This window comes from Trichechus manatus, unplaced genomic scaffold (assembly GCF_000243295.1).
Source record: "Trichechus manatus latirostris isolate Lorelei unplaced genomic scaffold, TriManLat1.0 scaffold00008, whole genome shotgun sequence".
In the NCBI taxonomy this organism is placed as follows: domain Eukaryota; kingdom Metazoa; phylum Chordata; class Mammalia; order Sirenia; family Trichechidae; genus Trichechus; species Trichechus manatus.
In genome coordinates, this window is record NW_004443944.1 from 31,992,666 (window position 1) to 32,011,710 (window position 19,045).

General features: G+C 51.3%; 2 protein-coding genes across 3 annotated transcripts in view; one reads left to right on the forward strand and one right to left on the reverse strand.

The window, feature by feature from the left end:
- TTLL9 (tubulin tyrosine ligase like 9) overlaps positions 1-1,518 on the reverse strand; it is a 52,895-nt gene extending 51,377 nt beyond the window's left edge. Inside the window, exon 1 of the mRNA XM_004370592.1 lies at positions 1,504-1,518. Coding sequence (XP_004370649.1) covers positions 1,504-1,518 — 15 coding nt within the window. The remainder of the gene's footprint in view (positions 1-1,503) is intronic.
- Positions 1,519-7,286: 5,768 nt separating this feature from the next.
- DUSP15 (dual specificity phosphatase 15) lies at positions 7,287-17,159 on the forward strand. 2 transcript variants are annotated; one of them, XM_004370466.2, is made up of 7 exons: positions 7,287-7,723; positions 8,536-8,569; positions 10,704-10,786; positions 12,853-12,902; positions 13,849-13,923; positions 15,320-15,491; positions 16,470-17,159. In XM_004370466.2, exons 1-7 carry the CDS (start codon positions 7,703-7,705, stop codon positions 16,740-16,742), a joined length of 708 nt encoding a protein of 235 aa, XP_004370523.1. In that variant the 5' UTR covers positions 7,287-7,702; the 3' UTR covers positions 16,743-17,159. The 2 variants fall into 2 exon arrangements, with proteins under 2 accessions (XP_004370523.1, XP_023581210.1); XM_023725442.1 differs by lacking the exons at positions 7,287-7,723; positions 8,536-8,569 and having other exon boundaries at positions 10,705-10,786; positions 13,478-13,923.
- The last annotated feature ends 1,886 nt before the right edge of the window (positions 17,160-19,045 follow it).

The window sequence follows — 19,045 nt, forward strand, 5'->3', positions numbered from 1 at the left end:
CCATCTTCTTCTAATCTGCTCTTTTCATGATTCAGAAATGACTAAATTGAGAACCCACCCCACTAGGGTGTCATCTAATTAACATAACAGAAAACCTTCCGAAACAAGATTATATTCACAGGTATAGGAGTTAGGATTCCAACACAACTAATCCATACATTGGGGGAACATAATTTAATCTATAACACCCTGGTCCTTTGAGAGAAACCACAAAGTCCCAGACCAATATGTAGGTGACCTTTGTCTCCCTCTCCAACAGCAACAACAACATATATAGTGTCACAAAGAAGCAATCCACTATTTTCTCCCTATTTTTCAGGGCAACATGGGTCTGCCACACCTGGTATTCACACAGTCTGTGCATCCCTCGGCAGCCTGCGGTTTGTCCCTCCCCTCAAAAGAATAAGTCAGGTTAATTGGAGGTGAATATTTCAGTAGATGTTTATTTTCTGTTTTTATAATACAATTTAAGGAAGTAATATAAATCCAAATCTGTGTGTTTATAGTATTAATTTTTTAAAAATTGAGAACTGGATCATGAGTAGCATAGAGATAGTTAAGATGGAGAGAAAAATAGATTCAGTATTTATTTAGAAATTTGAAGGAGCCCTTATTGGATGTAGGAGGTGAGGAAGATGAAGGGGTCAAGGAGGAGTCCCAGGTTTTTGGCTTGAGCATCTGGTACGTGGTTCAACAATAGTCATTTTTCAAACATTTACTGAGCGCCTACTGTTTGTCAGATCTGTACTGGGCACTGGGGCTAAATGGAAGAACAAGTCAGACTGGATCCCTGCCCTCAAGGAGGTGCATAGTCTAGTAGGGGAGACAAACGCTAAACAAATAATCTCATGAATAATGAATCGTGGTACAAACGCGAAGTTCAGAGCACTCAAAGAGCAGATAAACTAGTTCTTTGTCGGCAGTGGGAGGAGCCATTCATGAGAGGTGGAACATGGGTAAGAAGCAGGTTGGAGTGGGCGAGCTGGATTCTAGAGTAATTCATTTCTCTTCTTTGGGTCTCCTTTTTCACACGCTTAAAATAAAAGAGTCGGGCTGTGAATTCCAAGAGGGCAGCAGCTTGTCTGATTCACCTCTGTGTTCCCACTGTCCAGCACTGGGCTAGGCTTGGCAAGGGTACTAGTTTTTCTTGGATGGATGGTTAGATAAATGGGCGGGTGACAGGATGAATTAATCTCTAAAGGCTTTACAGGTCAGGAAATCAGAAATTCTGAGTTTACCCCGGGGTCACAGAAATCTCCGAGTCCCGTTTAGAATGCTGGAGTTTTGTAAATTTCCCACCAGGAGGCCCAGTTATCGGGACACGCACAGCAGCTCCGGCGGCAGGCGGCATGCTGGGACTTGTAGTCTTTCCTCTGTGTCCGTCGTTTTCTTCTACCTCAATCCAAATCCCTCCACGAGGACCCCCAGTTTCAGACTCCCTCAGCAACTTCCCTCCCTTTCTCTAGAGGCGACGAAAGCATCTGGATCGGGTGCCATTCCTACCTTCGGTCGCGACATAATAAGGCCTCTGCCAGGGCCGGATCAAAACCGCCGCTGTGCCCAGTGCAAACCTGTGCGTCCCGTTGCCAAGGCGACAGAGGGGCGCCCAGATCCACCGCCCCGATTGGATGAGCCGAGGACACGCCCCCCAGCAAAGTGCGCAGGCTCCCGCCCTGTGGCGCTGGCGGCTTTTGTGTGTCGGGGCCCTAGTCTCCTCGACCGCTTCAATTTTCCTCTCACGAGCGCTGCACTCCGCGACCCTGGGGTGCAACCGCCGAAGGCCGGTAACCGCCGTAGATACTGCCCTGAGTCACTTCCAGTTGCAGCTCGCTTGACCTCAGAGCGCTGCGTCGGAAAAGTTGTCAGATTTTGGTAAATGCAGTGGTACTAAGTTTCCTTACCCAGTCCCTCTGTAAGTCACCTGGTCAGTTGGCCAGTCTGTAATGTGGTCAATCAGTCACTCTTCTCTCCCGCAGTCTCACTAATTCTTAAGCACCAGCTGTATGCCAGGACTCACCTGAACGCCTGCAGCAGTCTCCTGACCAGTCTGCTAGTATCCACCCTTGCCCTATCCATTCCAGTCCATTCTCGGCACTGCAGCCCTTTAAAACACAAAGCCTATCGTGTCTCTCCCCCACAGGTAACGTTTCATGGCTCCTCATCACTGTTAAGATAAGGACTGGATGGAATTCCTCACCTTGACCAGCAAGGCCCTGACTGGTCTGGTGCCTGAGGACTTTGCCAGCCTCATCTCTCCTACTGTTTGCCCCCTACTCTCCTCATTCCAGTCTCTGACCTTCCTTCAGTTATTGGTTTGACCCTTATCCCCTCACAACACACCCCCCACTCACATACACACACATACCTCAAGGTCTGTTAAATCCTTGAAGTTCCTTTTGTTGGTGGCGCTTTTCACCCCCTCTGCCCAGATCTTAGTTTGCATTTCATGTCAGAAGTGGTCTTCTCTGACCACTCACTTCTGTAAACAGGTTCCATTGTTTTGGGGAGGGTTTTGAACCAATTCGTTTTGGTTTGAACCCTTGATGAGCATTTGCATTTCTACCCCCAGATATACTAAATCATAATCTACATTTTAACAAGATCCCCAGGTGATTCTTATGTATAACAAATTTTAAGAACCACTGCTCTACTAGTGGTTTTCAGAATTGGTCCCTAACCAGCAGTGTTTGCATTGCCTGGGAACTTGTTAGAAATGCAAATTCTCAACAGGAATTCGAACCAAAACAAACCGGTTTGAAGTGCTGGTTTTAAGCTTTAAGCGTCCGCTTCCATAAGCACCAAGAAGGCAAAGACCAAGTTTGTTTTTATTTTCCACTGTGTCCCCAGAGCTTAGCAGAATTACTGGCCCTTGGCAGATGGTCAATAATGTTTATTGAATGAATGAATGAACAAGTAAGACATAGTAATTAAATGGTTCCCCAAATGTATAGTTACAAACTATGAAACAAACACGCAAGAAGCAATTACATTATCTAACGGGAATCTGACATAATTTGGTAGAAAACCTGAATAGACTAATATCATTTAATGAATAGAAACATTATTACAAGCTAGGCTTCCCAAAAACCAAACTTTGAGATGGAGATTAGAGTGCAGGAAGCTTAATAGGGATGCCCATAAGGGCATTGCCTAAGGAAGAGATGGAAAGAAAGCAAGATTGAGCAGAACTTGGACTGGAATGCAGTCTCAACAAAGGCTGTAGCCGACCCCACTGGGGATTTAAGATGGGCTGGCCCTTTATATGCCCCACTGGACCTGTTATTGGATGCAGATGCCTCTGGGAAGACAGCTTGGTGAGACAGCTCGCTACAGCAGGGGCAATTCTTAGAGAAGGCTGACAGCTGAAATATGTCTGCCAGCAGCCGTCTCAGCAGCTGGGGTAATAAATCCTTCAGTCCTAAAAAAAAGGATCTGGACAGAGCCTCATAGAGTCCTCTTCGCTACACAAAAAATTTCCTCTAAAAATGACAACAGGTCCAGATGATGTTTTAGGCAAATTTTCCAAATCTTCAAAGAGCATAGTTCTATCCAATAGAATAGAACAGAAAATGAGGAAAACCAATCCAACTCATTTATTTGCAGCTAGTATAAGCTTGGTTCCCAAACCTAGCAAGGATGGTATGTGTGTTAGGCTGAATAATGGCCCTCCAAAGATGACCATGTCCGAATCCCCAGAACCTGTGAATACGTTACCTTACACGTAAAAGGAACTTTGCAGATGTGATTAAATTAAGAATTGAGATGGGGAGATTTTCCTGGATTATCCAGGTGGGCTCATGTAATCACAAGGGTCTTTATAAAATGGAGGCAGGAGGTTAGAGAGAGGAGAAGGTGCTACACACCTGGCTTTGAAGATGGAGGAAGGGGCCATGGCAGCCTCTAGAGAAGCTAGAAGAAACAAGGGACGGATCCTATCCCTGAAGCCTCCAGAAGGAACCAGCCCTACCAACAGTTTTGTTTTAGCCCCTTCTGGTAGGCGCAATAATGGTCCCCAAGAGATCCAAGTTCTAATCCCTGGAACCTGTGAATGTTACCTTATGTAGCAAAATTGACTTTGCAGATATGATTAGATTAAGGATATTGAGATGGGGAGATTATCCTGAATTGTCTGGGTGAGCCCTAAATGCAATCACAAGTAAGTATCCTTATAAGAAGGAGGTAGAGGGAGATTTGACGACAGACAGAGACAAAAAGAAATGTGAAGACAGACACAAGATGCTACATTGCTGGCTTGAAGATGATGGAAGGGGCCACAAGCCCAGGAATGTAGCATTCCTTGGCTTCTGGCTTGTGGCCCCTTCCATCATCTTCCAGAAGCTGAGAACGGCAAGAAAACAGATTCTCCCCTAGACCTTCCAAAGGGAGCATGGTCCTGCCAACACCTTGGTTTCAGCCCGGTGAAACTGATTTCGAACTTCTGACCTCCAGAACTGTAAGATAATAAGGGTGTGTTGTTTTAAACTACCAAGTTTGTGGTAACTTGTTACAGCAGCCACAGGAAACTAATATACCCTCAAGACTCATTTCAGACTTCTGACCTACAGAACTGGAAGAAAATAAAGTGCTGTTTTAAGCCATCCATGAAGTGGAGCATTGCAGGAAACTCAAAGTAGGATGTTTTTGGTGCAATTTTCCATGTATACCTTGGTGCCCAATAAACGTTTGTTGAACGGATGAATAACCTTGCTTTTTCTGTGGCTCAGAGTGATTTTCAAGGCAGGGAAACTGGGAGTCATCCTAGAATTCCTTCCTTTCCCCTACATACAATCTATCTGTGTCCTGACGGCTGTGTTGCCAAAGTATTAATATATGGTGAATCTGGCCCCTTCCTTCTGGTGTCTTGGCTTCTACTCGGCCACAGTAGCCTCCTCACTGGCCTCCTGGCTTTGCCCCTCTAATTCACACTCCAGATAGGGCCAAAGTGATGGACTTAGAATGTTAATCAGATGAGATGGCCTCCCCAGTTAAATTGTCCCATTGGCTTTCCATCACATGGAGAAGAAAAACCTAAACTCCCACCTGTGGTCCTGCACGCTCAGCTCCCCACCCTCCTCTTTAGCTGCGTCTGTTACCACCTCCCCTTGGCTGCCTCCCTCCCCTCCAGTCCTGAAGGCTCTTCACAAAGTCAAGTTTTTCTCACCTCAGGGCCTTTGCCTGTGCTGTTCCTTCTGCCAGAAATACTCTCTCCATTCTTTAAAAGCTGACTCCTTTTTATACGTCAGACCTATTCAGAGAGATTCTCTCTGCCCTTCCTCCAAGGCCCCATTTGTTTCCTGCATAGGAAACTGTGATCATTTGTAAATAGTCCATTGTTTGTCCATTGCTCATTTTGTCTGCCTCTCCTTCTAGACTGGAGTTATCCAATACAGTGCTACTAGCCACATATGGTTATTAAGCACTTGAGATGTGGCTAGTCTGAACTGAGATGTGCTAACCTGTTGCCATCGAGTCGATTCCAACTCATAGTGATCCTATAGGTGTAGAACTGCCCCATAGAGTTTCCAAGCAGTGGCTGGTGGATTTGAACTGCCAACCTTTTGGTTAGCAGCCGAGCTCTTGACCACGGCACCACCAGGGCTCCATGAGATGTGCTACAAGCGTAAAATACACACTGGATTTTGAAGACTTAATACAATTAAAAAGATGTAGAATATCTCATTAATAATTCTTAAGTATTGATTACATGTTGATATGATAATATTTTGGATGTATTGTGTGAAAGAAAAATATTATTAACAATGAACCATTTTTACTTTTTTAATGTATCTACCAGAAAATTTTAAATTACACATGAGACTCCCATGATATTTCTGTTGGGCAGCGCTGGTCTAGACTGTAAGCCACCAAAGGCAGGAACCATTTCCTACCTTGCATGTCCACTGTCGTGTCCCTAGTACCTAGCAGGTAGTAGGTGCTCAGTCAGTATTTATTGAGTAATTAGGTTTTTGTGACCATCCTGGACCTAGAGAGAGCTGAGATGGGCAGTTCCGTGTACACTATGAACTCGAAAAAGGAAGAAACATGAAAGACACTGTTTGGTTTTTCTCCAATCACTACATTTCAGACAGGCTCTGTCCACTCTCCCTGTCCTGCTCTGTACTGACATTTGCCCCACAATCACCTACTGCTAGAGATGGGAAGGCAGGGGCTCATGGGGGGTGGTGGAGGGGTGGGGGTGGTGGGGAAAGGTGAGGGATGATGGAGGGGTGGGGGTGATGGAAGGAAGGGTTGGGGTTGATGGAGGGCTGGGGGTTGATGGAAGGGTGGTGATGGAGCTGTGGGAGGTGATGGAGGAGTAGGGGGTGGTGGAGGGGTGGGGGATGATGGAGAGGTGGGGAGCGATGGAGGGGTGGGAGGTGACAGAGAGGTGGGGGTGATGGCTGGAGGAGCAGAGCTAGTTCAGCTGCTTCTGTTTCAATCCTATAGGAGGTACTGGGTCACAATTATTTAATGTTCTTCAGCTTTGGTCCTAGTAGCCAGAAAGGGCTTACCTCAACATCCTGAGATATACAGATGGGGAAGTTGGGGCCCCAAGGGGACTTGCCCAGGATCACCAAGCAAGTCAGGGATGGAATGGGGCCTCAAACCTTGGTCTCCAGACTTACCTTCCAGGACTTTTGCCTCTAACTACATCCTGTTATAGTCTCCTTTACTCTAAGGGACCCAGGTGACTGGAGACCTCCCATAGCTACCAACCCCCCACCCACCCACCCACACATTTACCTCTGCTACCTTGGGGCCCCTAACAGCATTTATGCCTGGTCCCAGAAGAGCTGACCCCGATGGCACTATCCTCATAAGGGCCAAAGTGGATGGAAAGAAGAGACGGATAAATGGATGGATAAGTGAGTAGGTAGATGTGTGGATGAATAGATGGCTGGCTGGATGGGTGAGTGGAAGGACGGATGAAAGGATGAATTGGAAGGTGGGAGGATGGATGTTGGATGAGCGGGGGAGGAGGTCGCTGGTTGACTGGCAGGATGGCTGCATGGGTTGCGGGGAGAGTGGTTGTAACAGAAGGGAAGAATTATCCATTTTTCTCCTCTGAGAAACAGAATCTAAAGAGCAGAAGGCCCTTAGCGATCAAAGTCCCACCTACCCCCCATCATCTTTTTGCTAGAAAACCGAGGTCAGAGAAACTGGGTGCCTTGTCCCAGGGTCCACAGGAAGGTCCAGGCAGACCCGGAACTGGGGTCCGAGTCTTGTGGGGGGAGCCTTCCCGCCAGGGGCTGTTTCCACCCTCCAGCCCACCCCGCCCCACCCGCGCCTGACAGTGCCAGGGTGGGAGGAGCGCCCCCGCCCCCACCTCCGGAGGTGGCGGCCCCACGCGGCCCCAACAAGCTGCCGTTGTCCCGCGGGCCGTGGGCCCGGCACACTGGGGCTTTGTCCGGCCCCCCGCCGCGACCCACGGGCCCCCACATGACCGAGGGGGTAGGAGGAGCCTGTGGCGGCGGCGGCGGCGGCGGCAGCGGCGGCTCCACCATTATTTCCCTCTCCGGCTCAGGGTCGGCGGGCCGTGGCGGCGGCGGCGGCTGGGCCGGACTGGCCAGGGCCGCGGACGTCGGGCCCTCGGGTCCTCGCCAGGCTGCAGGTGCCGGGCTTGGGCCATCAGGGCAGCCGTGACCCAAGCGCTTTCCGGCCGGCGAGCTGTGGGTGGGCCCGGACCCCCGCCCTGGGGATCATGGGCAATGGCATGACCAAGGTAGGGGGCGGGGACCGCGCAGCCCCCACCTGGCCGACCCCTGCCGCGCGGCGGCGCCCCGGCTCTGGCTCTGTCTGCCCGCCTCTGACCTTCCGGGTCTCGGGTCTCCGCTCGCCTCTCTGACTCTGAGACTGCATCTCTATCTCTCTGTGCCTTTATCTCTCTTCTCTCTCTCTCAGTGCCTCTGTCTCTGCGTCTCTCTGGTCTCTGTCTCCCTGCATCTCTCTCTATCTGCCTCTGTTCTGTCCTGTCTCTCTGTGACTATATCCATTGCTGTGTCTTTGTGCTGTCACGCCCAGACTCTGTGTGTGTGTCTCTCTGTGAGTCTGTGTCTGTGTCTCCCTAGTTTCTGGTTGAGTCTGGACTCCCTCCCTGGTGTTGTTTCTCCATCTCTCCCTGTGTCCGAGACCTTCCTCTGCCTCTGCATGTCCCTTCACCTGTCCTGCCTTCCTGTCTCCCTCCACCTCAGAATTCCCTGCCACTCCCTTGGCAAGTCTCTCCTTGCCCCCTCCTTTCTGTTCCTCCTACCCTCTCCCCCCGGTCTTGCTGCCCTCCCCCCGCCTCCTCTTCCCATCTCACCCCTACTCAAGTTGGCCTCCCTTGGTGCCCTCCCTGTGGTTGACCAGCCCGCCTCCTGCCTCCCCAGAGGCCCAGACACCTCTCACAGAGGGCCCAGGCCCCACGAGGGGGAGGGGGTTGCTTAAAGTCTTGACACCCTTTATAGTCCAGAGAGGGGCTGTGGGCCCTCGGTTGACAGGGGTGGGAAGAGGGAGCATCCCCTGCCCTGCTGACTCCCTGCCTGTTTCCTGTAGGTACTTCCTGGACTCTACCTTGGAAACTTCATTGGTGAGCACTGCCCACTGTGTCCCAAGGCCATGGCACCTGGCCTGTCCCAGGCCTGTGTCCACCATTCAGGCTCTGGCCCATGCAACTTAGACAGACTCAGGAATGGGCCGGGGGCAGGGAAGTGACTCCAGGCTGAGAGGGGGAAAGGGCTCATGAAGGACTAGGGAGTGTGTAGGCAGGGGGCAGGGGGCCTGCTCCCCACCTGAAGTGACTGGGAGGGAGCATCCTGGGGGCCTGACACTGCCATCTCTGCCCCTCTCCCACCAACGTTCATTCAAGAGGTCAAAGGACAAAGCAAAGGGCTCAGGACCTAAGCTGAGGACCCACTCTGGGCCTCAGCACCAGGCCCTGAGGTTCTGAGTTGAGGTCTGTTTGGGGGTGCTGCCTTTAGCTGTGAAGCTGGGAGCCTTCCCCCTCTCTAGAGAAGGGGCCTCTGAAGGCAAGGCTGGGCCCTCCTATAAGCAGGGTCCTGAGCACTGACCCTGCTCCCACCAGAAGAGCCCCTGAGATGAGCAACTGAGTAGCCTTGTGCCAGAGCGGGTGACACGCCAACAAGCCCACTCGTGCAGCTTTCTCACCCCCCATGCTCTCACCCATTCCTCCTACAAGCATCAATTAGGAGGGCACAGATGGACAGACATCCCATCCCTGCCCTCAAGGAGTTTCCAGTCTGGCAATGAGAAGACAAATCTAAACACAGACCTTGGGGCGTGGGGTAGAAAACACTCTAAGAGATGGGCTGGTCAGGGCCTTGGAGGACCCAGTGTGGGAAAAGTCATTTTCATCTGGGGAGTCAGAGAAAGCTTCAGAGAGGAAGGGGCATTTGAACTGGGCCTGGAAGTGTGGGGCAGGGCCTTCCGCATCCACCCCAACCCCCGGTGGGCTCTGGTGTCTAGTCCCATAAATCCCGGTCCCTTCCTTCCTGGGAGCCACCTCAGCAGGTCACACCACATTGACTTCTGTGAGTATTTGGCTAATAAGGTACAAGCCCATACGGGAAGGGGCCGTAAGACTAACTCCACACTTCTGGTGCCCGGCCAAAGGCTGTACAGAGTAGGCACTCAGTAGATGTTTGCTGAACGAGGAAGTGGACATAAGAAGATAACTTAAAAAAAACACAACCTAAACCCGTTGCTGTCAAGTTGATTCTGACTCATAGCAACCCTACAGGACAGAGGAGAGCTGCCCTATAGGGTTTTCAAGGAGCAGCTGGTGGATTTGAACTGCCAACTTTTGGTTAGTAGCCAGAGCTCTTAACCACTGTGCCACCAGGGCTCCATATGAAGATAGAAGTGGAAAAATATTATTTATTCCAATTATAAAAGATCTGCATACCCTGAAAATTCAGCCTCTAGAGATGAGCACTGTTAGCAGTGGGGGATATAACCCTGGGTCATTTTTCAGATACCTTGGTGGTGGTTGTCAGCTGCCACTGAGTCAGTCCCCAACTCTTTGCAACCTCATGTGTTACAGAGTGGAACTGCTCCATAGCATTTTCTTGGCCGTAATCTTTACAGTGGAGCCTTGGTGGTGCAACAGTTAAGTACTTGACTACTAACCAAAAGGTTGGTGGTTCAAACCCACCCAGCAGCTCTGCAGAAGAAAGACCTGGTAATCTGCTTCTGCAAAGATTATAGCCAAGAAGACCATATGGGGCAGTTCTCGACAACACACAACAATCTTTGGCTGCACAGTATTCTAAAGTCTGGCTATACCATTATTCACCCGGGCCCTTTTTGATGGACATTTAAATTGTTTCCCTTTTTGAATGATTTCTGCTGTGTTTACTGTTACAAGCTGTACTGCAGAAAACAGCTCTCCCTGTGGGAGCAAACACTTCTGTAGATGAGATTCCTAGAAGTAGAATTACTGGGTCAGAGGATATGCCAGGGAAGGGTGTTTTGGATGGGCAGGGTTGAGAGGTGCAGGGCTGTGATTTAGGGGTGCCCCAGATCCAAGACTGAGGCCTGAGGGAGTGGCAGGACCTGTCAAGCCAGGAGCAGGAGGTGGGAAAGGAGGGTGGGCCAGGGTGGAGTGGGAGGGTGGGGCGGGAGCTCGCTGCCCAGCTCTCTTGGCCATCAGCAACAAGTAGGTCACACCTGCCAGACTGGCCCCAGCATCCTGTTTGTTTCAGACGCCAAAGACCCGGATCAGCTGGGCCGGAATAAGATCACACACATCATCTCCATCCACGAGTCACCCCAGCCTCTGCTGCAGGTACTCCTTACACCCCAGGGGTGCAGACAGGTCGGGAGATGCAGACACCACAGCACCCATTTATCAGGCACCTACTGTGTGCCAGACCCTGTGCTGCTGTCTTGACCCACGCTAATGCATTCGGTCTTCACCGCCTGCTTGTTTTACATTACCATCCCTATTTGTCACCTGAGGCCCAGAGAGGTAAGCTAACTCCCCTAAGGTCACACATCCAGGAAGCAGAGAGCAGGGATATGAACACAGGTGATTCATCTGGCCCAGAGGCCTCACATTGAACCTTGAAAAGCCCCCATGCGGGTTTCCTATTGCTAAATCCAATGGATGATTCCAAATGGATGGTTCTAGGCTGTGTGTTTTGCCATGTGACCTTGGGCTGTGACTTTACCTCTCTGGCTTCTGTCCCCTCAGCCCTGTCTGCCCCCAGGAGGCTGTTATGAGGCTTCAGGTGGTCTGCGGGGTGGTGAAGATGCTTTACACCTGTAAAGCATGGCTCACACCAGAGGAGTTGGTCCTGAAAAAGGGGGGTCAGTCAGGTGTTATTACCCAAAGGAAGAAAGAGGTAAATCCAGACCACATGTGCTAGAGTCAGAAGGCCAGAGTTCACATCCTTACCACTACTCCCTCTGTGACCTTGGGCATAGGACTTCACCTCTCTGAGCCTCAGTTGCCAGATCTGTAAAATGGGGATTTTATAATAGTACCTACTTCACTGAGTTGTTGACAGAGTGATTGAAAATGACAACCACATAGTAGGTGCTCAACAAATTATAGCTAATATAATAAGGTTAATACTTTTTTTATCCCATAAATAGAGTTACTTCCTCCTGATCTGTTAGAGTCTATGTCATTCACTCTGTCCACTGAAGGGAAAAAACAGTGGCCAAGGGTGGGCTCTGGACATCTGAGATTGAGACCAGGCTGTGCCACAGACTTGCTGTGTGACCTTGGGCAGGGCCCTTCCCCTCTCTGAGCCTCAGTTTCCCCACGTGTCCTATGAGGGGGTCAGGTTTGATGATCTCTAAGAGCAACGTCTAATGGTCTGTGATTCTCAGTTTCATCCAAAGAAGCAACTTCCAGACCAATGGAGTCTGATTTGGCTTTGTAGGGCAGCCTTGTTTGGGAGTATTTGGACTATGCAGTCACTAGATTGCATAGGGAAGGTGGTCAAGTCATGAATATATTTACTAATGAAATGATTGCTTACAAAATGAGCCCCTGCTCCAACAGCCCTCCCTTCTTCTCACAAGTGTCCCTCTCTCCCCATCATCAGGGAATTTACCAGTCAGGGCTTGATAATGCCATGCAAGCCCAAGGCCAAATGCGTTGCAAAGTGAAATTGCAAACCTTGCAAAAGATGCAGGATTTTGTGACCTTGAGGACAGCGTGTTGGAGAATGGCTGGACTCTCACACAAAGTCATTGACAAATGAGGACCTGGCCAGTGATGAGCCAGGCACCTGAAAAGATGCATTTGAATATCAAAAGATTAAGGGAAGTCTTTGAGAAAAGCAATGAGGTCCTTGGAACACAGAGCAAAATTGATCTTTATGGTCTTGTGTGAAGGGTTAACATGAAGCAAAGGATGTCGTAGCAATTTTGTTGGAAAAATTACCGACAGTTCATTCCTTGATTATTCTAATAACTAACACATGATTTTTAACCATAGTTCATGAAATATAAGCTTATTTTCTTTTCAAGATAATCAGATCTGCTTTGCCCTATTTATGCAAGTTTGGCCCCCATTTGGAGGGGAATCACTTTAAGTAGCCCTTTCCCAGCTATTAGGTAAAGGGGCGCTGGGTCCTTTTTATCAAGTCCTCATGCCCACATCACTTATAGGGTTAGGATTGTGGCATCTGCTCAGAATCACAAGATGGTCAGGGCTGGGAGACCCTCAGAGATGGCATCTACCCTCTTTGGACAGATAGGAAACAGAGACCCAGAGATGGGTGGGAACTGGCCTGGGGTCACCAGGCACTTGGGCAGCTCAGGCCAGGGCAGGGGGAGGGGTTTATGGGTAAGGGGCTCCCCCGCCCCCTACTGCCTGAGTGTGTTTTGTGCTTGCAGGACATAACCTACCTTCGCATCCCAGTGGCTGACACCCCTGAGGTGCCCATGTAAGTTCCCCCAGGTGGACAGACAGCTGCCTCCTATGGTGGTAGCTGGGGGGGACGGTGTGTCATGAGGTGGTCTAAAGGAGACCAGAGAGAATTCAGACCATCAGGCTGTCCTGCATGGGTGGTCACCCAGACCCTGGTTTGACTCTTGTCTCAACCATGCCCTTGTGGTATGCCCCTGGCCAAGACTCTTAACCTCCCTGAGCCTCAGTCTCCTCAGCTATGAAATGGAGAAAGTATCCTGCCTCTTGAGATCAGACGCACCAACAGAGTTGAAAGGGTCAGGCCTAGCCTATCCCTGGCCTCAGTTAAGACATCTGGGTCCTAGCCAGGCTTTGCCACTTACTTGCTGTGTGACTTTGGACAAATCATTTCCCCTCTCTGAGCCTCTGCTGGTGAGATCAGAGGACATGGGTTGAGGATTCAGGACAAGGCCTGGTGTGTAGTGGGGGCTCAGAAAATGGGTTGTTTGTTAGTGTTATTAGCAACATCCTGTGCCTCCCAGCATGGGTTGGCCCAGACAGACATTTTTACCCTTTAGGAATCTTGCTCCCAGCCACTGTCATTGTTCCCAGGTGCTTTGACTGCAGACTCCAGAGGAGTGAGACTGTGTCTCCTCCCACGCATTCCCTTGAAAGGCCAAGATGCAGGGTCTGTGAATATAGGATCCACCACACCCACTGGAGAGGTGGTTCGTGCGCAGGTTGTTCAGGTTGCTGTCCCCATATGGCAGGATTTGCCGTCACTGGTCTCTCACCGCCTGAAATGCCATTATTGCTTCACACACCTCTACCTCATACTGTAGTACTGGCCCCTATTCACTGCACATGCTGGCTGACCTGAGGACTCCAGGGCTTTGTCCCGTGCCATCCCGTAAGTGGGGAGGGGGACAGCTCCTAGGAGTTCCGTCTGCCAGTGCTCCCTGCTCTGTTGCTTTCTTCTTTAGCAAAAAGCACTTCAAAGAATGTATCAACTTCATCCACTGTTGCCGCCTCAATGGGGGGAACTGCCTAGTGCACTGGTGAGTTCTGAGGGGAGTTGGAGGGGGTTGGGGGGAGAGGAAGTGGCTGCCGTCCATCCCGAACACACTTATCCCTGGGAAGGTAAACCTAGAAGAGATCTTCTTCAGCCTGTCACAATGCCTGACAGTCCACCCTTCTCCAGGTAGAGGCCAAGCAGGGGCTCAAATAATGACTTCTCCTTACCAGTTGCGTGGCCACGGCCAAGTAGTTGTTCCTCCCTGAGACTCAGTTTCCTCATCTGTAAAATGGGGGAAAGAATGCTGCGCTCACAGGGCTGTTGGGAGGACTAGCTGAGGTTATGCAGGTAGCCCAGCATCCTCCAATACTTCTGGCTCTCCCCTGTTCTCCTCCAGGCCTCTGGGGCGATGGTACAGGGCAGTAGGGAGCCCCTGGCTGGGAAACAGAACCCCTGAGTCTTCCCAGCTGCCCCTGGCTCAGGTGATATCATTTATTCTATAACATCTCACTGAGCACCTGTCCTATACCAGGCTCGAGCTGGCTGTGCCAGAGCCCCAGCCATGAGGCCAGCTCCCGAGGAGATGAACAATTAAAATGCCAGGTGATAGGTGCTGTCCTCAAGGGCTGGATAGGGCAGAGGGCCCTTGGCCTCCCCCTGTAGCAACAACTCATGGTGCCTTCTGGCTCCAAGCCCTCCCATGGCTCCCCATCCCACTCAGGGTAAAATCCAAACTCCACACCATAGTCCACAAGGCCCTGAGTTGTCTGACCCCTCCCCGCCTCTCCATTCTCGTCTCCCAGCCTCTTCCCCTCCATCCTCCACTCCAGCTGCACTGACCTCCCTATTCTTCCAACCCCTCGTGGCTCCCTACTCAGGGTCTTCGCAATGCCAGGACATTCTTGACTAACTCTTACCAGTCCATCAGGGCTCAGTTTGATATCACCTTCTTGGGAACCCCTTTCCTAATCCTCTCCATGTTCCCCCATCTAGATTAGTACCCTTTCCTATAGGATCTCCTAGCCCCCTGGACTCTCCTGCAAGCACTGATCCCCACCTGAAATTGCTTCCCTGGTTAATGTCTGTCTCCCCCACCAAACTGTAAGCTCCAGCAGGGCAGAGGCCATGTCTAGATTATTCCTCGCTATATCCCCAGTACCTGAAAAACAACAGATGATCAAGAAATGTTTGTTGAATGAATGAATGAAGCGATGTTCCCCTAGGCTATTAATATGAGAGAATACCAGGGGGAATACTCGGGTCAGATGGAATGGCATGGACAATGGCCTGGAGGTGAGAAGAGAGACTCTGGAAGATTCCTCATAGTTGGAACTCCAGAAGCAAGACCAGGAGAGCTGAGGGGGGGAATGGGGTGCCTGGGGGTGAGGCATGCAGGAGACTGGGGCTTACCTGAAGCCTGGGGGGTGGGGTGGTCCCAGTTTTGCAGGCATCTCCCGCAGCACCACCATTGTGACGGCATATGTGATGACTGTGACGGGGCTAGGCTGGCGTGATGTGCTCGATGCCATCAAGGCCAACCGGCCCATCGCTAACCCCAACCCAGGCTTCAAGCAGCAGCTGGAGGAGTTTGGCTGGGGCAGTTCCCAGAAGGTAGGGGCTAGGGCAGGGGCTGGGCTGGGCCTGGGGTAGGAAAGCCTGGAGTCTCTCCGCACTTGAGCTGAGCACCAGTTGGAAAGAATTGATCCTGTGCCTGCGACCTGGCAGAAGATATTCCTGGAGTCGAAAATTCGGCCCTGGAGCTAATCCAGCACCCAAGGGTATTTTGTTTGGACAGCTAGTGTTTTGTTTTGTTTAAATTTGAATGCCTTTAGGCAAGACTGTGGGTCCTGCTGTATGACTGGGTCCCAGCTCTCCCCACTGCCTGCTTTATCTGCCTGGAACCCCAAGGCAGTCGAGTGTTTGACTCTTTGGGGGAGAACTGTGTGCCCTACCCCGCTACCCCCAGCCCAGGTCCTTGATGAGGCCAAAGCTCTTCCTTCCCTTTTGCCTACTGGGCAGATAGCACACGGAAAATGTCAAAAACAGAGGCCCCCCAGGGACTGAGAAATGAGATAAGGAGAGAGAAAGAGAGGAAGCAGCAAGCGCTGCTCAGCAGGTAGCAGGCTGGTTCTGAAAGGCTTACATGCAAGGCTGCTGCATTCGGAAGGAGGCAGGCAGGAAAAAGCCTATGTGGACAGAGTTGTCCAGGCCAGTGGGTGTGAACACAAGGAAGGGACAGAAGGGGTTAATGCGGTCACCACTATGTAGGTGGTGGTCACTTTAGCAGGTTTGGAAGATGGGGCCTCAGAGGATAAGGGGGTTCAGAGAGATGAAGGGAAACACAGGGAGCGAAAAGAAACTCAGAAGGGCAGCTAGGAGGATGCTCAGGAATGGGAGGGGTTTAGCGGGGTGTGGGAGAAGCCCGGGGGTTGAGAGAGAAATTGCGGAGCGGAAGGGAGGGTGGGCGCCCAGATTTCCTTAGCCCACCTGGCGCAGGGGTCCGGGCTAGGTCGGAGGGGTGGGGCCGGTTGCCTTGACCTTTCCTGAGGCTCGGCATTGACCCGCGTCCCACCGTACCACGCACCCCAGCTTCGCCGGCACCTAGAGGAGCGCTTCGGGGACAGCCCTTTCCGGGACGAGGAGGAGATGCGTGCGCTGCTGCCGGTGTGCAAGCGCTGCCGTCAGGGCTCTACCACCTCGGCCGCCTCCACCGCGCCGCCCTCCGGGTTCTCCGAGGGAACCCTACAGCGCCTGGTGCCGCGGACACCCCGGGAAACCCACCGGCCGCTGCCGCTGCTGGCGCGCGTCAAGCAGACTTTCTCTTGCCTCCCGCGGTGTCTGTCCCGCAAGGGGGGCAAATGAGAAGCCCACCCTGTGTGGCTCCCCTCTTCCTCCCGACTGGGTCCCCTTCGGGGTCTGTGTGGGCCTCCCACGGCCTCCAGGACGGGCCCAGAGCCTATGGGAGCCCCGCGACGGCCTGAGCCCCGCCTTTCCCCTGCCCGCCTGCTTGTCTGCGTCGGTAGTGTGTGTCCTTCCTCTGTGCGTCTCAGTGTCGGTGTCTCAGCGTCGGCTGGCCTGCTGCAGCCACCTGGTGCCTTAGTCCTCGGGCTGGGGGAGGGGGCACCTGGGTCTCGACCCTTAAAGGCAGGGATGGAGGGTGAGGGTGGGGTGGGTGAGGGCCTACCGGGCCTGAAGGATATTAAAGAGACAGAAAATGCCTGTCTGAATCCCTCGAATTATTCAGCAAAAGCAGGGCAGCTGGACTCTGCCTGGTGCCAGGAACTTGCAGGATGGGAGGGAGTCTTCTTCCCTGAGGGCCCAAGAAGCGTAAAAACCACTGCTGATGAGTTGATTCCAACTCATGGCGACCCCACGTACTACAGAGTAGAACAGCTCCAAGGGGTTTTCTTGGCTGTAATCTTTATGGAAGCAGATTGCCAGGCCTTTCTTCCTCAGTGCCACTGAGTGGGTTCAAACTTCCAACCTTCAGGTTAAGTAGACAGCCCAAACTGTTTTGCTACCCAGGGAACTCCCAACTGAAGTCCACAAGGCTGAACTCTGGGTACACGCACTTCTCTGATTCTCCCCTTCATCCCTTCCTGAAGCCCCTCCTCCTCTCTGAACACCCTTCCCCTCTCCTCTTCCCCAGCACTCCCTTCTGAATTCAGTAATAAGGTAAGGTAGTGCCTTCCTCACAGAGCTTTCGGTTAGTTCCAGTTCAAACTACTAAGAATTTGCTTTTCCACCCCAGATATACCGAATCCTAATTTACAGTTTAACAAGATCCCCAGGTGATTCTTATGTATAACAAATTTTGAGAACCACTGCTGTATTAGTGGTTCTCAGAACTGGTCCCTAAGCAGTGCATTAACATTGCCTAGGAAGTTGTTAGAAATTCAAATTCTTAGCAGGGGTTCGACCAGAACAAACTGGTTAGAAGCCCTGCTTCCTCACACCTGACCTTACATGCATGAGTTCACTTAATCCTTAGGGAGGAAATAGGCTCACAGAGGTCAGGCAGCCGGCCCAAGGACACACAACTGGAGTAGGGGAGGCTGGATTTGAACCTAGGCAGTCTGAGTCTCTTGATGGAGTGCCTGGCAGCTCCTTCTGGTCGTGGAGGGTGCTGGAAGATCCACCCCCAGCCATTGGGTATGACCGTTCCCACCTACAGTATAAAGGCTAGGGCGGCCACTGAGGAGGGAGGGCCACAGGTCAGCTCAGGAAAGTAACGACTGACCTCAAGGGTGAACACAGGTCACTGGAGCTGGTTTTTCCTAAACGAAAATTAGCCTGAAGTTGCCCAGGGCCTGAAATAGCCATAACCTAACTGCAGCCTTTAAAAAAAAAAAAGTTGCAGTCCAGTCGATTCCAGCTCGTAGTGACCCTATAGGGCAGAGTAAATCTGCCCCATAGGGCTTCCAAGGCATGGCTGGTGGGTTTAAACTGCCAACCTTTTGGTTAGCAGCTGTAGCTCTTAGCCGCTGCGCCACCCAGGGCTCCATTACAGCATTATGCGGTCCCTATTATTCGTCAGGAACCCCGATGGCACAGTGGTTCATAGCTACAGCTGCTAACTAAAAGGTTGGCCGTTGGAATCCACCAGGTGCTCCTCGGAAACCCTATGGGCAGTTTTACTCAGTTCTGTAGGGTTGCTAGGAGTCGAAAACTGACTCGACTGCAACGGGTTTGGTTTTTTTAAATTATTTGTCAAGCACTGTGCTCACTGCTGTCAGGGAAGCACAGATCCCAGCACTGGGGGTCAGCGGAGAGATGAAATACCCTCACCTGCTGCCCTAACCGCACTCATTCAACACGGAGCACCGACTGTGTGCCAGGCACGGTGTGGGGCACTGGGGATCCAGCAATGAGCAAAACAAGACAAAACTTATGCCCTCAGGTGGCTGACATTGTGGTGGGCGAGAGAGTCAATAAACAAAAATATGTCAGGTGGGGTTATAGACTGAATGGTGTCCCCTAAAAATGTGTGTTGTAAATACTAACCTCTCTACCTGTGGTTATAATCCCATTTGGGAATGGGTTGTCTTTGTTACGTTAATGAGTCATGATTAATGTAGGGTGTGTTTTGAGTCAATCTCTTTTGAGATATAAAAGAGATTAAACATGAAAGAGAGCAAGTAGAGATGGGGGAAGAGAAATGCCAA